The sequence below is a fragment of the Podarcis melisellensis genome, assembly GCF_964234715.1.
Source record: "Podarcis melisellensis genome assembly, chromosome: 9".
In the NCBI taxonomy this organism is placed as follows: Eukaryota; Metazoa; Chordata; class Lepidosauria; order Squamata; family Lacertidae; genus Podarcis; species Podarcis melisellensis.
The window spans coordinates 9660809-9682353 of record NC_138541.1 but is presented as its reverse complement, the minus strand read 5'-3'; the positions used below and the strand labels follow the sequence as shown (position 1 = coordinate 9682353).

Here is a 21545-nt window from a genome sequence, read left to right as displayed (position 1 = left end):
TTAGTGATGAAGTTTGGGGGGGTGTAACATGGGGTTTAGCAGCTAATAAAAGTTTGGGGGCTCTTTTGTTCGGGGCTTCCATCTTGTTCCACCTTGTGGCAGGTGGGAGTCCTGTCACAACTTCAATAAAGACCAAGCCTACTGGCTGCTGTTTTGCTCTGGTATTCCTGGCTGGTGTCCTTGTTTTTTGTCCAAGGGAGCCCTCAGATTTCTCCGTTAACACTGGTGTTCTCAGGTTACTTCCTTACAGCATAAAAGGCAGGCAAATCCTCTTCGTCCCTGCCTGTAGAAAATTTGCTGCCATGAATGAACCAGCTCGGCAGAGTTCGGTTGCCACAACAACCAGGCCCAAACACAACAGGCACACATGCTTAACGCTGCTCAGTTGTCTCCTTTCTACCGGGAGGCAAAGATTTGCTGCTTTGTGAAAACTCTGAAGCCAGCCAGCCAACGTTTGATGCAATATTTGCACACGTCTTAGGTGCCAGATTTTGTGTGGAATTTTGCTACTTTCACCTGCTGGTATGTATTCTTCCAATTGCAATTTTAGCTAAGAACAGTTGTAGTTCTGAGAAAACATACATGGGTCTAAGCCCCATAGAAATATGGCTTGGGGTTATGTGGTAAATCCCATCTTTTTACAGTGTAAAGATAAGCTACAAACTTCAGTTTGATCCTGCAAGTTTGGTGGTTGGAACCATGTATTTTTTATTATTATTATTATTATTATTATTATTATTATTATTATTATTATTATTATTAACATAGTGTTGTTGTTTTCCAGATGCAAGGAGAAAATGCCCTTTAAATGCTTTCAAAAGCGTTCCCTTAACAAATCCGGGCTTTTGGATTCCTTAAACGGCCAGCGCTGGCGTTTCCTGAAAAATGGCTTGGACGATTTCAGGGACGGTTTCCCTCCTCCTTGTGACAACATTGTCACCCAACGCTCAAAGGGGCTCCCCCCTATTATTCTCCCTAGTAAACCTGAGGACCTGGGCAAAATGCAAGAGAGGGGCAAAAGGATGCTAACCAAGCCCCAGACGAAGACCTCCAAAATCAGCCCAAATCTGCAAGCCAGAAGGGACTACATTGCTCAGATTGAGTACTGCCTTAGCCAGCACCCCTTAGCACTATATCCTCATCTGGAAGAAAGCATTCCCCCAGAGGTAAGGTTCAGCATTTGCGCAAAAATTATTTCAGCTAATGCTGAAACAAATCTAAAGCGTTGTCTTATGGAGATATGATAAAAAGGTAAGGTAAAGGTACCCCTGCCCGTACGGGCCAGTCTTGACAGACTCTGGGGTTGTGCGCCCATCTCACTTAAGAGGCCAGGGGCCAGCGCTGTCCGGAGACACTTCCGGGTCACGTGGCCAGCGTGACATCGCTGCTCTGGCAAGCCAGAGCCGCACACGGAAACGCCGTTTACCTTCCCGCTGGTAAGCGGTCCCTTTTTATCTACTTGCACCCGGAGGTGCTTTCGAACTGCTAGGTTGGCAGGCGCTGGGACCGAGCAGCGGGAGCGCACCCCGCCGCAGGGATTCGAACCGCCGACCTTTCAATCGGCAAGTCCTAGGCGCTGAGGCTTTAACCCACAGCGCCACCTGGTCCCTTTTCATATCATATCATATGGAGATATGATAGCCATCTGCAAATATCTTAAGGGCTGTCACATGGAAGATGGATGAGGAAGTTTCTTTTCTCCTGGTTAGGACTCGAACCAATAGCTTAAAGTTACAAGAAACTAAACACTAAACAACAGGACAAATGGGGGAGGATTTTGTTTCAGGTCACATAGAAAGGCAAATCTACCCAATGCACACTTCCTGAAGTAACACATGAAATGAAACCAACTCATCTTTTGACATTCACACAACACATGGTAAAATTACCATTCTCTTAATTTTTAAAGGCAGTTTTCTGAACAAGCGATGTGTAGAAAAATGCATATACAGTGGTACCTCGGGTTACAGACGCTTCAGGTTACAGACTCCGCTAACCCAGAAATAGTACCTCGGGTTAAGAACTTTGCTTCAGGATAAGAACAGAAATTGCACAGCAGCAGCGGGAGGCGCCATTAGCTAAAGTGGTGCTTCAGGTTAAGAACAGTTTCAGGTTAAGAACGGACCTCCAGAACAAATTACGTTCTTAACCTGAGGTACCACTGCACTAAGTGCATGCATAAAAGTGGGTCTATTAATTAAAACGGCATGCAAAAATGCATTATACAGTATTAGGCAAAGTCGCATAGAAAATTGTATACAATGGGAGAAATTTAAAGCAAGCTGCTGACAAATATTAATGAGGACTCTTTTTAAAAAATTGCAAACAGATGTGGAAATGTGAAGATTGGAAAAATAAGGAACAGAGAAAAAATAAACTTGACAGATTTGCCTATCCCTAATTGTGACACAGGCTGTTTCTGGCTCACTTGTTTATTGAGTTTGTGGGCAACTTAAATGACCTATACATAGGCGCTATCCACACTTTCCATTGCCTTTTTCTATCACTTTCCTTCTTGCAAACAGTCTAGTACTTTGGGGAAGTGGGATTGTTTGCAAGAGCTACAGATCACATTTAATTGCACAGCTTAAATTTGCTGCTATTTGATTTGGATGATGATATTGTAAAGTTATATTCCCTCCTTCCACCCAAAGGGGCACAGGGCAGCAAATGAGAAAACATCTAATCACAATTTGCATGCTACCACTGAGATTTCACCATTGAAGGGGAGTTAGTGAAAGGAATAATCTGCTGTGCACCACCGACATCGTTTGCTATATCTCTCACGCGATACCAACAGGGGATTCTCTGTAAAATACAAATGAGAGGAACTTCCCTTTTCAGGCTCTCACACCTCACAAATACGGTGGGGAAACAGGGTTCTTACTGCAGGGGACTTTTACTGATGTTGCAAGGGGCATCAAAGAACCATGCTCATAATAGACTGAAGCCAACCCGAAACTGAAGCCATCACTCACTTGGCAGTTTGTGGTCCAAACTGAAAGGCCATCATTATTCCCATGCATTTCCCTGAATTTTGTTTATAAGGATCATATGCCCAGCTCACATTGAGCTCCATTATTTCTAATGCATTTCTGAGAAGTTTCCTTACATCTACGCTTGTTTGTAGAAAGAAGTTCTGGCTGTTTCCAAATGGGATTTTCTTGTGGTCCTGCTCACAGATGCAAATATTTCCCCACCAGCAGCAGCAACTGTAGAATGTTGTTGGCATCAAGATGCCAGCCTGTATTCCAACCCTCATCTAATCAAGGTTTGCCATTTCCTTGGAAAATCCCTTAAATTTCCTTTTTAAAAACATAATACAGTGGTACCTCAGGTTACATACGCTTCAGGTTACATATGCTTCAGGTTACAGACTCTGCTAACCCAGAAATAGTGCTTCAGGTTAAGAACTTTGCTTCAGGATGAGAACAGAAATCGGGCTCCGGCAGCACAGCAGCAGCTGGAGGCCCTATTAGCTAAAGTGATGCTTCAGGTTAAGAACAGTTTCAGGTTAAGTACGGACCTCCGGAACGAATTCAGTACTTAACCCGAGGTACCACTATACTCACAATATCCAAATGACCATTGCATATACCAAGAGTCTAATGACAGTCCCATGGCAGAATATCAATGTCTGGCAATTATAAGGCCCGCAGTGGCTAGAATAAAGATTAGGCATCCCCTGTTGCATAATTAATTGCTGATTTGATTCATCTATATTCCCCAGCAGAACTAAGAGAGGGGATTGTACAATTTTCCTACTACAAATTGATTCTATTTCTTTAAAGACAACAGACAGACCAAAATTCATACACCATGCTGGTGGCCGGATCTCACATTTGATAGGGATGGGAGAGTCTGTCACTTTTGGTTTCTCTCAGTTTCTCATTTTTCCAGTCTTCAGTTTTCCACATTTCCGTATCAGTTCGTGAATTAAAAAAAAAATATCCTCATGAAAATTCAACAGCATTTAGTGCAAATGTCTCCTGACATTCACATGTTCTCTGCTGTTTCCTCTAATATAGCAAAATATGTCCCTCAGTCACCCCAAGCCAGCTAAGGTGGTATATATATCACCAGAGGCAAAAAAAATCCCTTCCTCCAGAGATAGGGTTACCAGATGTCCCCGTTTCCCAGGGACAGTCCCTGGATTTGCGAATAAATCCCTGGACAAATTCCATCCCTGGAGTGTCCCTGGATTTCATCTAATGTCCCCGGGAAACGCAGCGGCGGCAGTCTCAGCAGCCCGGAGCAGTTGGCTCTGGCTGGCTTCAGGAGCTGCTCAGAAGTCCCCATATGATGGTGGTGCAGGGGCTGTAAGATGCAGCTTCCGGGCTGCCTCCACCTTCCCTGACCCCAGCAACTAAGCTGTGAAGGGAGGCTTCATGCTGCCTATCGGAGCAGCCTCCCAACTCCTACTCGCGTGCAAGCAGGAGCCGGGCAGGGATCACTCAGTTAGGCAACGGGAAGCCTCCCTTCCCAGCTGGCACTGCCATTGTTGCAGCATCAACGTCCCGAATGTGTAGTATTTATTTATTTTATTTTATTTTTTTCATTGAAAAAATCTGGTAACTTTATCTCGAGAAGTAAAAATGCAATCACAGTAAATTAAATAGGCAACAACTTGCTGCCCACAAAATGAGCTTGCCTTAGGCCTTTGCCTAATGGTAGCGCTGAATTTATGTGGGGAGAAAGTTTGCACGCCTATTTTTACCATTTTGCAAAGGTTGCATGCCATTTCCCCAATCTCTGCCTAGTGATCTGCGAGATTCCAGGGGGTTCCAGGCACTCGCCTAGGGTCATGTTTCCAAAGGGGGTGCAGATCTTGCAGCATTGTCCTCTCAAGACTAGCTTGTTCTTCACAGCAACCCAGCACTGGAGACAGAGCCACCCTAAGCACCATCCCTTAATTTCTGCTTCCCTGCCAGCTCTAATAGCTACTGCCTTTCAGACCCAGCATCATATTCTCCCCACCTCCTTTATTGTTCCCAGAAAACGCCTATTCCAAGCAACTCCACCCCAGCTGCCTGCAATCCCAAACCTGGTTGTTTTGGTTTTTTTATTTTTTTAAAAAGGCACATTTTTCCTGTGAGCACAGCCTGCCCCCTGTAATCTTGGCAGTCTCCCCCTTTCCTGTCTGATGCTGAATGTCTCAGCTTTTGTCAGGGTAACGATTCTGCTATAGCTTGTCTTTGTGCTTTGGTGGCACCTCTCTAAGCGGAGCTGGGCTTCACTCCAAACCCCACAATTACCAGTTTGAGAAATTAGAGGGAGAACCAGGCACCCAGGAATTTTAGAAGATCCTTGCCCCCCGGCAAACCCATCACAGTATCTATCCAGCACTGTGCAGTCTGCACCAATTGGCAGCAGCCAGTGGCATAGCGTGGGGGGTCCATGGGGGGCCGGCCGCACCGGGCGCAACATCTGGGGGTTAGGGTTAGGGGGCGCAAATCCATGGGTTAGGGGGCACAAATTACTTGCCTTGCCCTGGGGGCTGACAACCCACGCTACGTCACTGGCAGCAGCTGTCCGATATTTCAGGCAACAGTGTTTTCTCAGCCATAGCTGGAAATGCTGCAGATTGAACCAGGGACCTTATGCATGCAAAGCAGATTCTCTACTACAACAGCCAGATCTGAAGAAGAAACAATCTAGCTTGCTTGTTGCAACGTGGAGGTTAGCATTATCACCTGCAAGGCACAGGAAAAGGGCCCAGTGAAAAAGAGCTAGCAACCCTAACAGGTCACATTCAGCATCTTAAAAAGCAGAGACATCACCTTGCCAACAAAGGTCCATATAATTAAAGCTATGGTTTTCCCAGTAGTGATGTATGGAAGTGAGAGCTGGACCATAAAGAAGGCTGATCGCCAAAGAATGGGTGCTTTGGAATTATGGTGCTGGAGGAGACTCTTGAGAGTCCCATGGACTGCAAGAAGATCCAACCTCTCCATTCTTAAGGAAATCAGCCCTGAGTGCTCACTGGAAGGACAGATCCTGAAGCTGAGGCTCCAAGACTTTAGCCACCTCATGAGAAGAGAAGACTCCCTGGAAAAGACCCTGATGTTGGGGAAGATGGAGGGCACAAGGAGAAGGGGATGACAGAGGACGAGATGGTTGGACGGTGTTCTCGAAGCGACCAGCATGAGTTTGACCCAACTGAGGGAGGCAGTGGAAGACAGGAGTGCCTGGCATGCTCTGGTCCATGGGGTCACGAAGAGTCGGACACGACTAAACGACTAAACAACAACAACAACATCATTTTGAAAGAATTGTGTGATTCACACTCCTTGCACAATTTAAGCTACCTGCAGAGAAAGGCAACTGTCCTGCAGGGGTGTGTGACTCGGAAGGCCAGTTCCCCTTGTCCTCCATCAGAGGCGGCAGTCTAATTGATCATTTGTTATTGACCCCAGCTGCAGACTTTTCAGAATGTTTGCCTAGGTGAAAAACCAGAAGTGATCAACAACCATTATTGTTAGAACTGGGCCATGTTAGTACATCAGCTGCCTTTGAAGCCAAACAGCCACAGCATATATCCAAAATTGGCCAGTGCAGGCTGAAATGGAATGCTAATTTACAAGAAAGAATAGGAAACGTAAGTCCTCAGCCATGAGGTGATTGAAAGGAGAAGGAGATATATGAACAATGTATTCAGAAAATAAAGTCAGTGATAAGTAAAACTTGCAGTGCCAGACATAAATATAAAGCCAGTAAACCGTGGTATGACGAGGAATGTAGGAAAAAGAAACAAGAGCTAAATAGCTTAGCAAGGCAGACTAGACAATTGGGAAATGAAATATGGGTAATAGAAATGGTGCAACCAGGAAGGAAATACAAACAATTCCTAAAAGTAAAAAAATGCTTCATTGCAAACAACTTTGCCAAGAACTGGAACAGGCTGCAGTTGGGAGTGATACAGTTAAATTCTGGGCCTTAGTAGCATAAAAATCTGAGCAGTGGAAAGCTGAGGTTGATGTACATATTATGGCTGGTAAGTGGGAAGGTTTCTTTTAAACAAGTTTTTAATTCACAATTTCTCCCCCCCCCCAATTTTTTTAATTGATTTTCACAAAATTATAAACAAACAAACAAATCATAACCTTATTAAAATTACACTTATTAACATTGTTAAGTGACTTCCTCGCTTCCCCTTGGTTGAATTTCAATGCATATCTGTTTAACGGTTTTCCAAATCAGAGTTCTTATAAACTTAACTTAATCATTTTAATTCACAATTTCTTAATGGCGAACTATATTCTGACATCTATTCCCCGGAATTGAATGAAACTGATCTGTGAACTCCTTTCAAGGTCAAATAACTGATAAATGCATTCAAATTGTCTTACTAGGTACAAAACTGAAACATCCCGTTCATCAAGCAGAAAACATTGCTATGCGTTAGAAGTGCCACTTAATTTCCATATCGTGGTTCCCAGGTCTATCAGCATCCCTGGGACTGTCCCTACACATCCTTGGTCCAACGCATGTAGGAGGTCACACTCCAGGCTTGCTGTTCTCCTCTGTCCCAGGAGAGGGTGATCTAGCATTGATGACTCATTCTCATGACTCATCATAATAGTGTCATGCTTGGACCACTTACTCTGGCAAGGTTCATACCGCCTTCATCATCCATCCCTGCATTGGTGGTGAACTTCTAGAAAATATTTCCTATGGTGATCTCCACATTTCCTATGATTGTGCCATAGTGCAATCAATTTATCCTTAATTTTTAAAAAGAGTTGTCCCCCAGGGGTGCCAACTTGGAAAAATATTGGGTTGGGCACATAATGATGAATGGCAATGCCCAATAAACAGCAACGTCCTACAACCTGTGTGCAAATTTTGTGCAAATAAACAAGATGAATGTAATGCATCACAGAGAAAAATATTTTTTTTCTTCAAATTTTAAGGGGTGTATGAATGCTTTTAGATAAATAAAAGTAAAATAAAAGCCAGTGACTGATCCCTCAACGAGGGCTGGCTCAAATGTTGTCCAAGGAAGCCACACTCTTGTTCCATTTACACTGAGAAATTATTTCTGGCTTGTTTTATTCTTAGCTTTTCAAGGAAGTTCTAAGCATCCTGGACCCAGAGATGCTTCCGATGAATGAAGATGTTGCTGCTGATGCTGACATTACACAGGAGCACCCTGTTCCCTCTGCAGTTCCGTCTCGGTTGGAGGACAAAAGAAAGAAGCAGCCAGGGGCCATGCTCATTGGCTGGTGAGTGTCAGGGATCACACAGCCAAAGAGCACGATGGGTTGCTTCTGAAAGGATGAAGGTACTGAAATAATGATGGTGGTGGTGGTAAGAGAAATATAGGTACCATATATAAACCAGAATTCCCTGAATGCCAAGATCCAGGTTCTCACACCAAAGGAGAACCCCAGCTGAGAATTAAAATCATGAAATAAGTGGCAAAGTAAAGCGGGGAAATATAGGCTGTTAGTCCTTTAAAATATGTCCTTGTGAGTTCCAAAACTTCCCTCTTCCCCTAGCGTAGAAAAAAACACCACATGTTAGGTAGGTTAAACATTGTTTACTTACAATGTCTCCCCTTATTAGTTTCCTATGCTTTTCCTTACAGCATTCAGGAAAAGCTGCATAGGCAGCAAAACTTTGCTTAGTTACAGTGGTGAAAGTTCCTAGATTATTGGATAGGAACTCAAGAGTGGCTTGTGAGAGCCATGTAGCTAACCTGGAGGAACCAGCTTAGCCCCTTCACATGCTGAGCTCCTCAGGCTGACTGAAGGGAAGCAAAGGCTTGATTGATCCTAAGGTGAATAAAGCCTGGCAGGACAGCTTACTCTATGGTATTAACTCTTTCATGCATTAATTAGAGTTAAGCTTGTTGGTTAAATGAGGTTGGTTATCCCATAGCTGCAGCACCTAATAATGTGGACAGCAGAAAACAAGGGTCCTGTGATACTTGACAGATTCTGGGCTCCTCTAAATAACATGATGATTTGTTCTTGAGGTGCTATTGGGACAGTCATCATCTATCTATCTATCATCTATCTATCATCTATCTATCTATCTATCTATCTATCTATCTATCTATCTATCTATATCTATCTATCTATCTATCTATCTATCATCTATCATCTATCATCTATCTATCTATCTATCTATCTATCTATCTATCTATCTATCTATCTATCTATCTATCTATCTATATCTATCATCTATCTATCTATCTATCTATCATCTATCTATCTATTTATCTATCTATCTATATCTATCTATCTATCTATCTATCTATCTATCATCTATCATCTCTATATCTATCTATCTATCTATCTATCTATCTATCTATCTATCTATCTATCTATCTATCTATCTATCATCTATCTATCTATCATCATCTATCTATCATCTATCTATCTATCTATCTATCTATCTATCTATCTATCTATCTATCTATCTATCATCTATCTATCTTCTATCTATCTATCTATCTATCTATCTATCTATCTATCTATCTATCATCTATCTATCTATCTTGTATACCACTTCATATGTCAAGAGAAATCTCTAAGCAGTTTACACATCCCAATGATAAAATATGTACAAATTCCACATACAATACAAAACAATACTCTTTGTCCTCCTCCTCCTATAGTTGCGCTATAAGAAACATGATTAAGCAACAAAGATATCTGAAAACAATGTACGTAAGTAACATAAATAAGAGCCACAAATTCAAATTGTACACAAAGCATCAAGATACAATTATGAAAAGGGAACATAATTACAATATATGTATCATCTGGAAAATCAAATATTACCCAAAAGCGCACATATAATAATAACACAATCACTAAAACCATTCACATGCACTCTACTCAAAACTAATCTGAACACAAAAACCCCCACATACCCTATTATTATTCAACAGTTGCACTCTCCTTACACTGACAAGATCCATCTGCTTCCCATCTTGCTCAAATAAAAGTAAGAAAACCTGAATCCTTGCCATATTAAGTGATAGTCAACTCTGTCTCTGTTGCACACCCAACACCTAGAACAAGACCCTGAGGGACTGCTGGGAACTATGAAGCAGCTTACAGGGTTAGGCCTTGTGATGGCCTGGGACTTGGGCTTGGACTCGGAACCAGAGGAGTTTCAGTCTGCACCGGATCCTTTGCGGCAGGCATCATCTGAACCAAGTCTGGGGCCTGATCCTGAAGAGTCCCAGTCTGCACAGGTTGCCCCTGCAGCAAACACCAGCTGGGCTGAGTCAGGGGCCTGAGCCTGCCCTGGCTCCAGATGCGGGGATTACCTTGTTGTCTTCAGCTGGGCCATTACTTACAGCTCCTCCACTACCGGTTGGGTCACGGGAGGCTGAGGCGGCCCCGAGCTGCAGAGACTGAGGTCTGAGAGAAGGAGAGACCTGAGTACTCGCAGGAGGAGTGCTCGCCTTCGGGCGAAACAGGGAGGTGAGTCGCCAGGGGATCAGGACCAGCCGCTACCCTGACAAAAGGCTGTTGAACCCTGCCCCAGGTTGCAGGAGCAACATTGTTGTATGCCAGATCCTGCCCCTGTCCTTGCCTGGTGTCCTGCCTTGGCCCTGTTGGACTGACTCCCAGCGGAACCTTTGGATTCTGGTCCGGTCCTGGACAGCGTTTCACGGGTTACCCCCGGACCCAGCACAGGCCTTGTCTATTTTTTCCCTCATAGGGGCAGTTTGCATGTGCCAGAGTTTTGGGGGTGGTCCATTTCCAGTAACTGCACAACCCACAACTTCCTGCTGAAATCCCACAACTTTTTCTACGATAAATGTTCTGGCTTATTTTTGTTCCACTTTACGGGCAACCATAATGTGGCAGATAATATGAAGCTATATGGACCAGTGGTCCGACATGGTAGAAGGCATCTCCAGGTGTTTCTGTTCACGTTCCTCTGCCTGATTTCCCCTGAAATTGTTTTACCCCAAATGTATTTTCTCCTGTCAAGGATTACTTCTGGTCTCAGAACCATATTAAGAGAAAAACACCAGGGGCAAAGCACTTGTGGGGCAGTGAGGTGCAGGGAAGGTTCCTCTGCCCACTTGAAGTTGCCCTCGGTCACCTGCTTTATAGCACAAGGACATACATTTTACACATTGATCTGCTGCAGCGTGTAATTTTGCCTTGCTTAAGGTTGGTTCAGTCTGTCTGAAGGCCAGTGTAAAACTTGAACCACATATGCACTGCCTGACTCTTGAATGCCACCTTGTGGGGTTCAATGGGTCCAGTGCTTGCAGATGCCTTTGGAGAAAGAGAAAATGGTAGCCTCTGAGAAGAAGAGCCTGTTAGATCAGGCCAATTGTCAATCTACTTCAGCATCCTCTTCTCACAATGACCAAGAAGATGCCTGTGAGAAATCCTCAAGAAGGATCTGAGGACTCTACCCCCTACTTTGGTTTCCAGCAACTGGTCTTCAGAAGCATTGCTCCCTCCAGCTGTGATTTTGTTGTTGTTAGTCGTTTAGTCGTGTCTGACTCTTCGTGACCCCATGGACCAGAGCATGCCAGGCACTTCTGTCTTCCACTGCCTCCCGCAGTTTAGTCAAACTCATGCTGGTAGCTTCGAGAACACTATCCAACCATCTCATCCTCTGTCGTCCCCTTCTCCTTGTGCCCTCCATCTTTCCCAACATCAGGGTCTTTTCCAGGGAGTCTTCTCTTCTCATGAGGTGGCCAAAGTATTGGAGCCTCAGCTTCACAATCTGTCCTTCCAGTGAGCACTCAGGGCTGATTTCCTTCAGAATGGAGAGGTTTGATCTTCTTGCAGTCCATGGGACTCTCAGGAGTCTCCTCCAGCACCATAATTCAAAAGCATCCATTCTTTGGCGATCAGCCTTCTTTATGGTCCAGTTCTCACTTCCATACATCACTATTGGGAAAACTGGTAACTGTGATAACTGGTAGGAAACATTTCTCTAGCAGAGGAAGCTTCTAGGCAGGCGTTCAGTATTGGAGAGGTCATTTAGACTGTGGAGGAAGAACATAAACATAGACTTGATCTCCTTCTGCAGGGCCTGTAAGACAGAGCTATTCCCTGGAAAGCTGTCGGTGGATAAACGCCGGCTCCCTCAGCCTGAAGCGAGATGAGCGCCACAACCCCATAGTCACCTTTGACTGGACGTAACCCTCCAGGGGTCTTTTACCTCCTCCCCCCTTTTTAAAAAAGTTCTAGTGTTATGAGAGAGGGAGAAAAACTTCTCTCTATCCGTTTACTCCATGCGATGCATATTTCTTTTTTTATAAATTTCTATCATCTCGCTTCTTACCTGCCTTTTCTCTAAATTAAAATGCTATGGGGACATGTGACTGTTTTATGCTTTTAAATATATTTTTTAGATGTTTTACATTTTATTTTAAATGGTATTCTTTCACCGCTTTGGTATTTGCTGCTTTGCCCTTTCTCCCTGAGAGGAAAGGACAATGAAAATTAAACAAACAAACAGGGGAATGGGTTGCACCGTTAATGGTTTCGTTCTGCAATTGCTTCCAGCAGCAAGGACCCCAAAGGCAAGGACCCTTACAAGTGGTTCACTAAAACAGAAATAGCAGCAAGAGAAAGGGAGGCCAGGATGAATTATGTCCCTCCCGTTGGCGAGAATGTGAAACAAGCTGCGAAGGAGTTCTGCAGGTGGTTTGATTCTCTGGTGAGCAAAATAATCCCTGCATGCAATCTTGCGGAAAGACCAGAAGTAGGTTTTATGCTACAGATTAATGTCTCAATGTTGCATGTGGGGAACTGCAAAAGCAAGGACTGACTTGTCCGGTAGGTCTGTATCTCTGTGGCAGAGCATTGCATACATTGCAGAAGGTCCAAAATTACCGTATTTTTCGCTCTATAGGACGCACTTTTTCCCCTCCAAAAATTAAGGGGAAATGTGTGTGCGTCCTATGGAGCGAATGCAGGCTCCTTGGCTTCAGCGAAAGCAACGCGAAGCCTCTGAAGCACAGAGGGAGCGCTCCCTCTGCGCTCCGGAGGCTTCACGTTGCTTTCACTGAAGCCTGGAGAGCGAGAGGCGTCCATGCGCACTGACCCCTCTCGCTCTCCAGGCTTCAGGGATAGCTGCCTGAAGCCTCCGGTGTGCAGCGGGAGGTCCCGCTGAGCTCCGCAGGCTTTGGGTTCCTTTTGCTGAAGCCGGGAGAGCAAGACTCTCCTGGCTTCAGCAGAAAGGGAGAGCTGCACAGCGCCCCTTCAGCCAAGTGGGAGGAGAAATGGAAGGGGCTCTGTTTCTCCTGCCGCGTCGCTGAAGGGGCGCTGAGCAGAGAGGGGGAGAATTTTTTTTCTTGTTCTCCCCCTCTAAAACAAGGTGTGTCCTATGGTCGGGTGCATCCTATAGAGCGAAAAATACGGTAAATTCCCAACATCTCCAGGTAACACTGAGAAATACATCCCTCTCTGAAACCCTGGAGAGCTACTGCTGGTCAGCTTCCTCTCTTTCCTGTTGTGATTCTGTACTGGGGATTGGTGAATCTGACCATTTCTGTTCCGTATTATTTTCAGACCTTTTCATTCCATTTTCACATTAATCTGTGGGTTTTAAAATTACTCCCAAATGTGTATTTTCTCTCAGAATATGCAGTGTTTGTATTTGTACTTCCTGCCATGTTTTCCTGTCAGAATGATGCATTTCAACTTTAGCAAAATCCAGAACAGTTTAAGCTCCAGTCTGAGAGGTGTCGCTCATCAAGTCATATCAGTTGGAGGAGGAAGAGAGGATGGGGGGTGAGGAAAGAGCTGTGAGTGGAGGGCCCCCCTCTTCCCACACTTTGGAGCCCCTGGGAAGCTCAACAAACCTGCTGTAACTGGACCTGGGTGTGGAGAGGGCATCTGAATGGGACACAGCTGCGGGCAGCTGAGGAAGTAGCATCCCCCTTGGGCCTGCCCATAGAAAACAAGTCAAGAGTTTCAAATTAGTGTGATGTCCACCGTTTCCAGAAACTCTTCTTGTCGTGAGACTTTTGTGGATGAGCTAAGAGTTTGTTTGGACCTTGGCAAGAACCTAGAGGCTGAGTGGGAGGCTGTGTCAGAAGGAAAATGAATCGATACTGATTTTTATATATCAGTAACTTTGTATTGGGACGCGGGTGGCGCTGTGGTCTAAACCACAGAGCCTAGGACTTGCCGATCAGAAGGTTGGCGGTTTGAATCCCCATGACAGGGTGAGCTCCCGTTGCTTGGTCCCTGCTCCTGCCAACCTAGCAGTTCGAAAGCACAAAGTGCAAGTAGATAAATAGGTACCGCTCCAGCGGGAAAGTAAATGGTGTTTCCGTGCACTGCCCTGGTTTGCCAGAAGCGGCTTAGTCATGCTGGCCACATGACCTGGAAGCTGTATGCCAGCTCCTTCGGCCAGTAAAGTGAGATGAGCCCCATAGATCTGAATCCAAACTGGACCTGCAAGCAGCCAGTGTGGAGCTTGCTATCAGTCTCAATCAGCTGATCAATAGGGAGCTCCTTAGGTGCAGCTGATCCCTGACTGGTTATGTTCTGGATCACTAGAAGCCCGAGCTTTTTGTAAGTCGCCCTCCTCGCAAGATTTCATGCTGTTAAGACCTAAAACTGATACTTAAGTTTACTAAAATGAAGATAAAAATCAAAAAAATATCAAGGGATATTTACCAAGGCTAATCTGCAGTTGTGAATGGCAAAAATATACTTGAGTTAATAAATACCCCATTTGTTGGAATATATTTATAAATACCGTAATTTTTGCTCTATAAGACTCACTTTTCCCCTCCTAAAAAGTAAGGGGAAATGTGTGTGTGTCTTATGGAGCGAATGCAGGCTGCGCAGCTATTCCAGAAGCCAGAACAGCAAGAGGGATTGCTGATTTCACTGCGCAGCGATCCCTCTTGCTGTTCTGACTTCTGAAATTCAGAATATTTTTTTTCTTGTTTTTCTCCTCCAAAAACTAGGTGCGTCTTGTGGTCTGGTGCGTCTTATAGAGCGAAAAATACGGTAATATAAATATAAACCTGTTTGAATTGAATTACCATTCCAGGGTGGAGAGAAATACGACATTGATGAAGCCACTATTATAAGCCTCTTTGATACAAATTACAAAACCAAGCCCCCGTTGTCTGGCCCGATACACGTTGAGGAGCTGAACTATTTGCCTGCTGAGTTGCGGAAGTATGTAGGGATGCCATCTCCCCAGACAAGCCTGAGAAGCGATGCTCAGCAAGGTAGCCATTCCAAGGTAAGCAGCCCTCGGGTCCCCAGGTTTAGTCATCTTTTACTTGCTATGCTGTTCTTTGGGATAAAGCAAAGAGCTCGGGCAAAGGAGTGCTTTAATCTGCTTCAGTTGCATACAACTGAAGTGCTCTAATCCCTCTTGCAAAAGGGTGACTGTTACGTACTGAAGTTCTCACCCTGGGCCAGCAGGGGGATACTGCAGATAGTTCAGGTCCACATATGCAAATAAGGGATCGAAAGTGACGTTCAGTGATTGGATAGTTACAGAAAGTTGTTGCAGTTACGTTGTACTGGAGCTCTATATAAGCAGGCTGGCTGAACCCTTCAGTTCAGTTCTGTTCTGGCCTGTGAATAAACAAGAGCTGTTTGAAGAATCGCTGTGTTGTCTGATATGTTCACCCACAACTTAACAGTGACAGTCTGGACGCAGGGGTCAGCAAACTTTTTCAGCAGGGGGCCGGTCCACTGTCCTTGAGACCATGTGGTGAGTCAGACTATATTTTTGAGGAAAAAATGAATGAATTTCTATGCCCCACAAATAACCCAGAGATGAGTTTTAAATAAAAGCACACAGTCTACTCATGTAAAAACTCCAGGTAGGCCCCACAAATAACCCAGAGATGCATTTTAAATAAAAGGACACATTCTACTCATGTGAAAACACGCTGATCCCCAGACCGTCCGCGGGCCGGATTTAGAAGGTGATTGGGCTGGATCCAGCCCCTGGGCCTTAGTTTGCCTACCCATGGTCTGGAGGCACCCAGTGTTTGAGATGCAGTTTTAAAAAATGCAATTAGAGATGATATTATAATAATATTATTATTATCATTCAGGAATCTTGTCAATCCAAGTCTGAGAAGATCAGGTATGGTGCCTGGTACCTGGACCCAAAGACATGGAAGAAACAGAAACCTTTAGAAGATCCAAAAGCAAGAGACAGAAGCTCCAGGAATTCAAAGAGGGCATTGGGTGAAAAGGTATTGCCAAATATTTGGGGTGTGTGTGTGTGTGTGTGTGCGTGCGTGTGTGTGTGTGTGTCTTTTTCCGAGTGAAAGACTCCGCATCAGTCATGCAGTCAATGAGAGAGTGACATTGGGATGTATAATAATAATAATAATAATAATAATAATAATAATTTTATTATTTATACCCTGCCCATCTGGCTAAGTTCCCCCAGCCACTCTGGGTGGCTCCCAACAGAATTAAAAGCACAATAAAACATCAAACATTAAAAAGTTCCCTGAACAGGGCTGCCTCCAGATGTCTTCTAAAAGTCAGATAGTTGTTTATTTCCTTGACTTCTGAAGGGTTCCACAGGGAGGGTGCCACTACCGAGAAGGCCCTCTGCCTGGTTCCCTGTAACTTGGCTTTTCGCAGTGGGGGAATCACCAGAAGGCCCTCAGAGGAGGACTTCTGTGTCCAGGCTGAGTTATATATATCATGTATGTAGATAAGCACAGTCAAACCAGGGACCTACAGTTAGCTGTCACAAGATGTATGTTACAGATAGGTAGCCGTGTTGGTCTGCCATAGTCAAAACAAAAAAAAATTCCTTCCAGTAGCACCTTAAAGACCAACTAAGTTAGTTCTTGGTATGAGCTTTCGTGTGCATGTGTGTATCTGAAGAAGTGTGCATGCACACGAAAGCTCATACCAAGAACTAACTTAGTTGGTCTTTAAGGTGCTACTGGAAGGAATTTTTTTTTGTTTTGACAAGATGTATGAATACTGGAACCTTAGGATGAAAGGTGGGTAAAAATGATGATGATGATGGCAAAATGGGACCAGAAAAGAGAATGCCAAGGCAGCGGCAGCATCTCAGCTGCCTTCAATAGTATATCTTGGTCTGATCTGTGCTCACATACATATTACCCCCTCCTGCAGAATCCCTAACAATTGCAGTTAAGGCTCTCCCCCTAGTGGACTTAATTTGCACATCTGTTGGCTGAAGCCACTCCAGGAGGACCTCAACAGATTAATGGCTATGTAGTGCTCTGTAGATCCAAGTTGTTTAGGGCTTTGTAAAGGTAAAGGGACCATTAGGTCCAGTCGTGGATGACTCTGGGGTTGCGACGCTCATCTCGCTTTATTGGCCAAGGGAGCCGGCGTACAGCTTCCGGGTCATGTGGCCAGCATGACTAAGCCGCTTCTGGCGAACCAGAGCTGTGCATGGAAAAGCCGTTTACCTTCCCGCTGGAGTGGTACCTATTTATCTACTTGCACTTTGACATGCTTTCGAACTGCTAGGTTGGCAGGCGCTGGGACCGAGCAACAGGAGCTCACCCTGTCATGGGGATTCAAACTGCCGACCTTCTGATCGGCAAGCCCTAGGCTCTGACCCACAGTGCCACCCGCGTCCCTAGGGCTTTGTAGGTCAAGATAACATCCTTGCGCCTGGTTTGCTAGCTTATATTGGCATCCGAGGCACTTAATGCTATTGAACTTAATAGGGGCTGTTGCGAATCATGTCTGCTCTGACTGCATAGCCCTGCTCATAATGAATGCTTAGCCCCATCAGGCCAGTGTTCCATTTTTTGGGACCCTGGAAACAGAGATAATACATTTCTGTGTGTTTGCCCTCAAGTTGAGGGGTGAGGGAAAGGGAGAGACGCAGAGGGGATGAATAAGAAGAAGAGAGCTGGGGTGAGGGAAGGGAGGGGGGAAATGGTCCCTCAATGTGCATCTTAACATGGTTTGGTTTTGAATGACTTTCCAGGATATGGAGATCACGCAGCTTCATGGAACGTATGCTTTTAAGGAATTCCTTGAAGGAAAAGGCTACCGGATCCCAGATGTAAGGCTTAAATGCACACATTTGTTATCAGTGATCAAGAACAAGTTTGGTTGCTCGCTTTCTAAATACTGAGGCATTGTTTTGGGGGCCAGAAAATGCTTCTGAAAACCGGTCACTGGGAATCCCAAGTCAGGACAGCGGTATTTATATTATGTTCATTAAATTCGTATACCGCCCTTCATCCATAGATCTCAGAGCGGTTCACAACATATAGAGCCTAGGACCCTCTCGTACCTACGGGACCGCCTCTCCTGGTACGCCCCACGGAGGACCTTACGGTCTACAAATAATAACACCTTGGAGATCCCAGGCCTCAGAGAGATTAGGCTCGCCTCAACCAGGGCCAGGGCCTTTTCAGCCTTGGCCCCAACCTGGTGGAAAGCTCTGCCACAAGAGACCAGGGCCCTGTGGGATTTGACATCTTTCCGCAGGGCCTGCAAGACGGAGTTGTTCCATCAGGGCTCACCCTGACTCCCCTTTTCTTTTTGTATAAGAACTAATATGAAAGAATCCTCCCAGAATTCTCACAGACTCATATAAGATCAGTGTAAACAGCTTTGCCAATGAGCACTTGCTGTTCCCAACCCTAACCCTGCGGAAAGCCTTCTAATTAGAATTTGATTTTGACCTGTTTTTAGGAGGTAATTTAATTATTGTTTGATTTTATACTAATGTTATATGCTTGATATTAGCCGCCCTGAGCCCGACTTTGGCCAGGGAGGGCAGGATATAAAAAATTTGATGATGATGATGATGATGATGATTATACTACAATATGAAAAACACAAAATATGTAATAATGTTAAAAATTGTGCTCATCTCCTGCTTAAGGGCTTCTCATAAGCATCTGGTTCCATACTGCGAGAACCGGATGTTGGAATAGATGATATTTTGGTCCAGGAGAGCTCTTTCTTATGAGGAAGAGGGCCTCCTCATGAGTCAGACCTTTGGTCCATCTAATGCAGTATTGTCGACATCAGGGGTAGTCAACAGGACGGCCTTCAAATGTTGATGGACTCCAGTTCCCACCACCCCTGGCCATTAGCCATGCTGGCTGGCTCTGCTGGGAATTGTATTCTGGGGTGCAACACGTTGGCACTTGCTGGTCTACACTTGGCAGGAGTGCCAACTTGGCCCCATGACCATGGGTGCTATGCAGCATGCATGGCCCTGGTGCTGAAATTTGTGGGTGCCCGGCTCCTTCATGGAGAATTCTCAGGCACTCAAGAGCCCCAGGGAGTCAGCACCTATGGTTTCAAAGGGCAGAGGAGATACCATATTGGAGCAGGTGTTTCTCAAACATGGGTCCCCAGCTGTTGTTTGACTACAGCTCCCATCACCCCTAGCCGGCTAGGGGTGATGGGAGTTGTAGTCCAACAACAGCTGCAGACTCAAGTTAGAGAAGAAGGGAGTTTGGATCTGCTATCCCGCTTTATCACTACCCGAAGGAATCTCAAAGTGGCTAACATTTTCATTTCCCTTCGTCCCACACAACAAACACTCTGTGAGGTGAGTGGAGCTGAGAGACTTCAAAGAAGTGTGACTGGCCCAAAGTCACCCAGCAGCTGCATGTGGAGGAGCGGGGAAGCGAACCCGGTTCACCAGATTACGAATCTACCGCTCTTAACCACTACACCACACTGGCTCTCAAACAAAGGAGAAACAGAGGATTAGATTGTAGTCACTGGAGTGGCCTTCAGCAACCTAGTGCCCTCCATAGGTTTTAGACTACAGCCCCTTCCAGATGGGAGTTGTAGTCGAGAGGTGTGAAAGACGCACTATAGAAAATAGTGAAGAGCTCCTTTTTAAAAAACCAAACCAAAGTCTGTGTGTTTTGATCCAGTTCTTGCAGCAGATGCTGGCTGTAGAAGAAGCAGCTGGACCAAGAGTGGGGGCCCTGAGACGCTACAGGAATGAACTTCAGAGGTGTGAAGAGCCCGGAGAAGATTTTGCATCAACAATGGGGAATTAATATAAAAGAACTTATCAAGAGGAGGCCTAAGTGAGCGTGGGTCTACTGTAGGCCAGCCTAGTGGTTGGAGCGATTGCCTGGCTGGGTTGAGGGAGGTGTGGGGGTGAGCAAGCTGGTTTTGAGGGGGGGAAACTGGAATTGAGGTTCAATAGCAGGGAGCCAGGGGTCCTAGGGGGGGCAGTGGAATTGGGGAGGGAAGAAGGAACCAGGCAGAAGATGTGGGGTGTTGTTTTGAGGCTTTTCACAACAGCACTTAAAATGAAAGTGTTTTCGTATTAATTAATCTTTTTTTAAAAAAGGAATCCTCCTATTGGGCAGGTTACTACCATTTTACTAATATTTTAATTATGCTCTTCCCCCAAATCTTCCAGCAAAATCTTTCTGAACACTTTAGAATAGATAGATAGATGATAGATAGATTAGATAGATAGATAGATAGATAGATAGATAGATAGATGATAGATGGATACGTAGAAAAATAGATAAATAGATAGATATAGATGATAGATAGATAGATGATAGATAGATAGATAGATGATAGATAGATAGATGATAGATAGATAGATAGATGATAGATAGATGATAGATAGATAGATGATAGATATAGATGAGAGGGGATTTGAATCCTGGCCTCCCAGCTTCAAAGTGAATGGCAGATTAGGCATTTATGCGTAACTCGTGGTGCAAAAGGGACGCAGGTGGTGCTGTGGTCTAAACCACAGAGCCTAGGGCTTGCTGATTAGAAGGTCGGCGGCTCGAATCCCTGTGACTGGGTGAGCTGCCGTTGCTCAGTCCCAGCTCCTGCCAACCTAGCAGTTCGAAAGCACGTCAAAGTGCAAGTAAATACAGTATTTTTTGCTCTATAAGACTCACTTTTTCCCTCCTAAAAAGTAAGGGGAAATGTGTGTGTATCTTATGGAGCGAATGCAGGCTGCGCAGCTATCCCAGAAGCCAGAACAGCAAGAGGGATTGCTGCTTTCACTGTGCAGCGATCCCTCTTGCTGTTCTGGGTTCTAAGATTCAGAATATATTTTTTCTTGTTTTCCTCCTCCAAAAACTAGGTGCGTCTTGTGGTCTGGTGCATCTTATAGAGCGAAAAATATGGTAGGTACCGCTCTGGCAGGATGGTAAATGGTGTTTCCATGCACTTCCATGCACTGTTTTTGTCACAGTGTCCCATTGCACCAGAAGCGGTTTATTCATGCTGGCCACATGACCCAGAAAAACTGTCTGTGGACAAACGCCGGCTCCCTCGGCCTGTAAAGCGAGATGAGCGCCGCAACCGCAGAATCGTCTGCGACTGGACTTAATGTCAGGGTCCTTTACCTTTAACTTTTACATGGCGCAAAACAGTGTAGCTGCAACAAAGAGGACTAATTGAACATGTCAAAAAGTGTAAACTGCTAGTTGCTTAGTGTCCCCAAAATGCTTTAAGGCTGTAACGAAGGGGTGGTTTGCAATAGCTATGCTTGTATTGCAGTTTGAATCCTTTGTAGTGACTTCTACATTGGGATTGCCACTTTGCACATGCAAAATAAATGTTTATTGGTTTATTACCTTGTTATTATTGACCTCCAAA

General features: G+C 44.9%; 1 protein-coding gene across 3 annotated transcripts; it reads left to right on the top strand.

Annotated features, from left to right (window-relative positions):
* Positions 1 to 338: 338 nt before the first annotated feature.
* Positions 339 to 20436, top strand: LOC309377628 (protein FAM47E-like). 3 transcript variants are annotated; one of them, XM_081925188.1, is made up of 8 exons: positions 340 to 522; positions 785 to 1166; positions 8062 to 8225; positions 12501 to 12654; positions 15007 to 15204; positions 16034 to 16177; positions 17917 to 17994; positions 19838 to 20436. In XM_081925188.1, exons 2-8 carry the CDS (start codon positions 798 to 800, stop codon positions 19964 to 19966), a joined length of 1236 nt encoding a protein of 411 aa, XP_081781314.1. In that variant the 5' UTR covers positions 340 to 522; positions 785 to 797; the 3' UTR covers positions 19967 to 20436. The 3 variants fall into 3 exon arrangements, with proteins under 3 accessions (XP_081781316.1, XP_081781314.1, XP_081781315.1); XM_081925189.1 differs by having other exon boundaries at positions 341 to 522; positions 12504 to 12654; XM_081925190.1 differs by lacking the exon at positions 16034 to 16177 and having other exon boundaries at positions 339 to 522.
* Positions 20437 to 21545: the final 1109 nt, after the last annotated feature.

What these genes read in the sequence shown, in the direction of transcription:
- LOC309377628 (XM_081925188.1), top strand. Translation starts at nt 798, where the DNA reads ATGCCCTTTAAATGCTTTCAAAAGCGTTCCCTTAACAAATCCGGGCTT. An exon ending in AAGAAAGCATTCCCCCAGAG is followed by an intron (nt 1,167 to 8,061) that starts GTAAGGTTCAGC and finishes TTTTATTCTTAG; the next exon opens with CTTTTCAAGGAAGTTCTAAG. An exon ending in AAGGCTACCGGATCCCAGAT is followed by an intron (nt 17,995 to 19,837) that starts GTAAGGCTTAAA and finishes GTTTTGATCCAG; the next exon opens with TTCTTGCAGCAGATGCTGGC.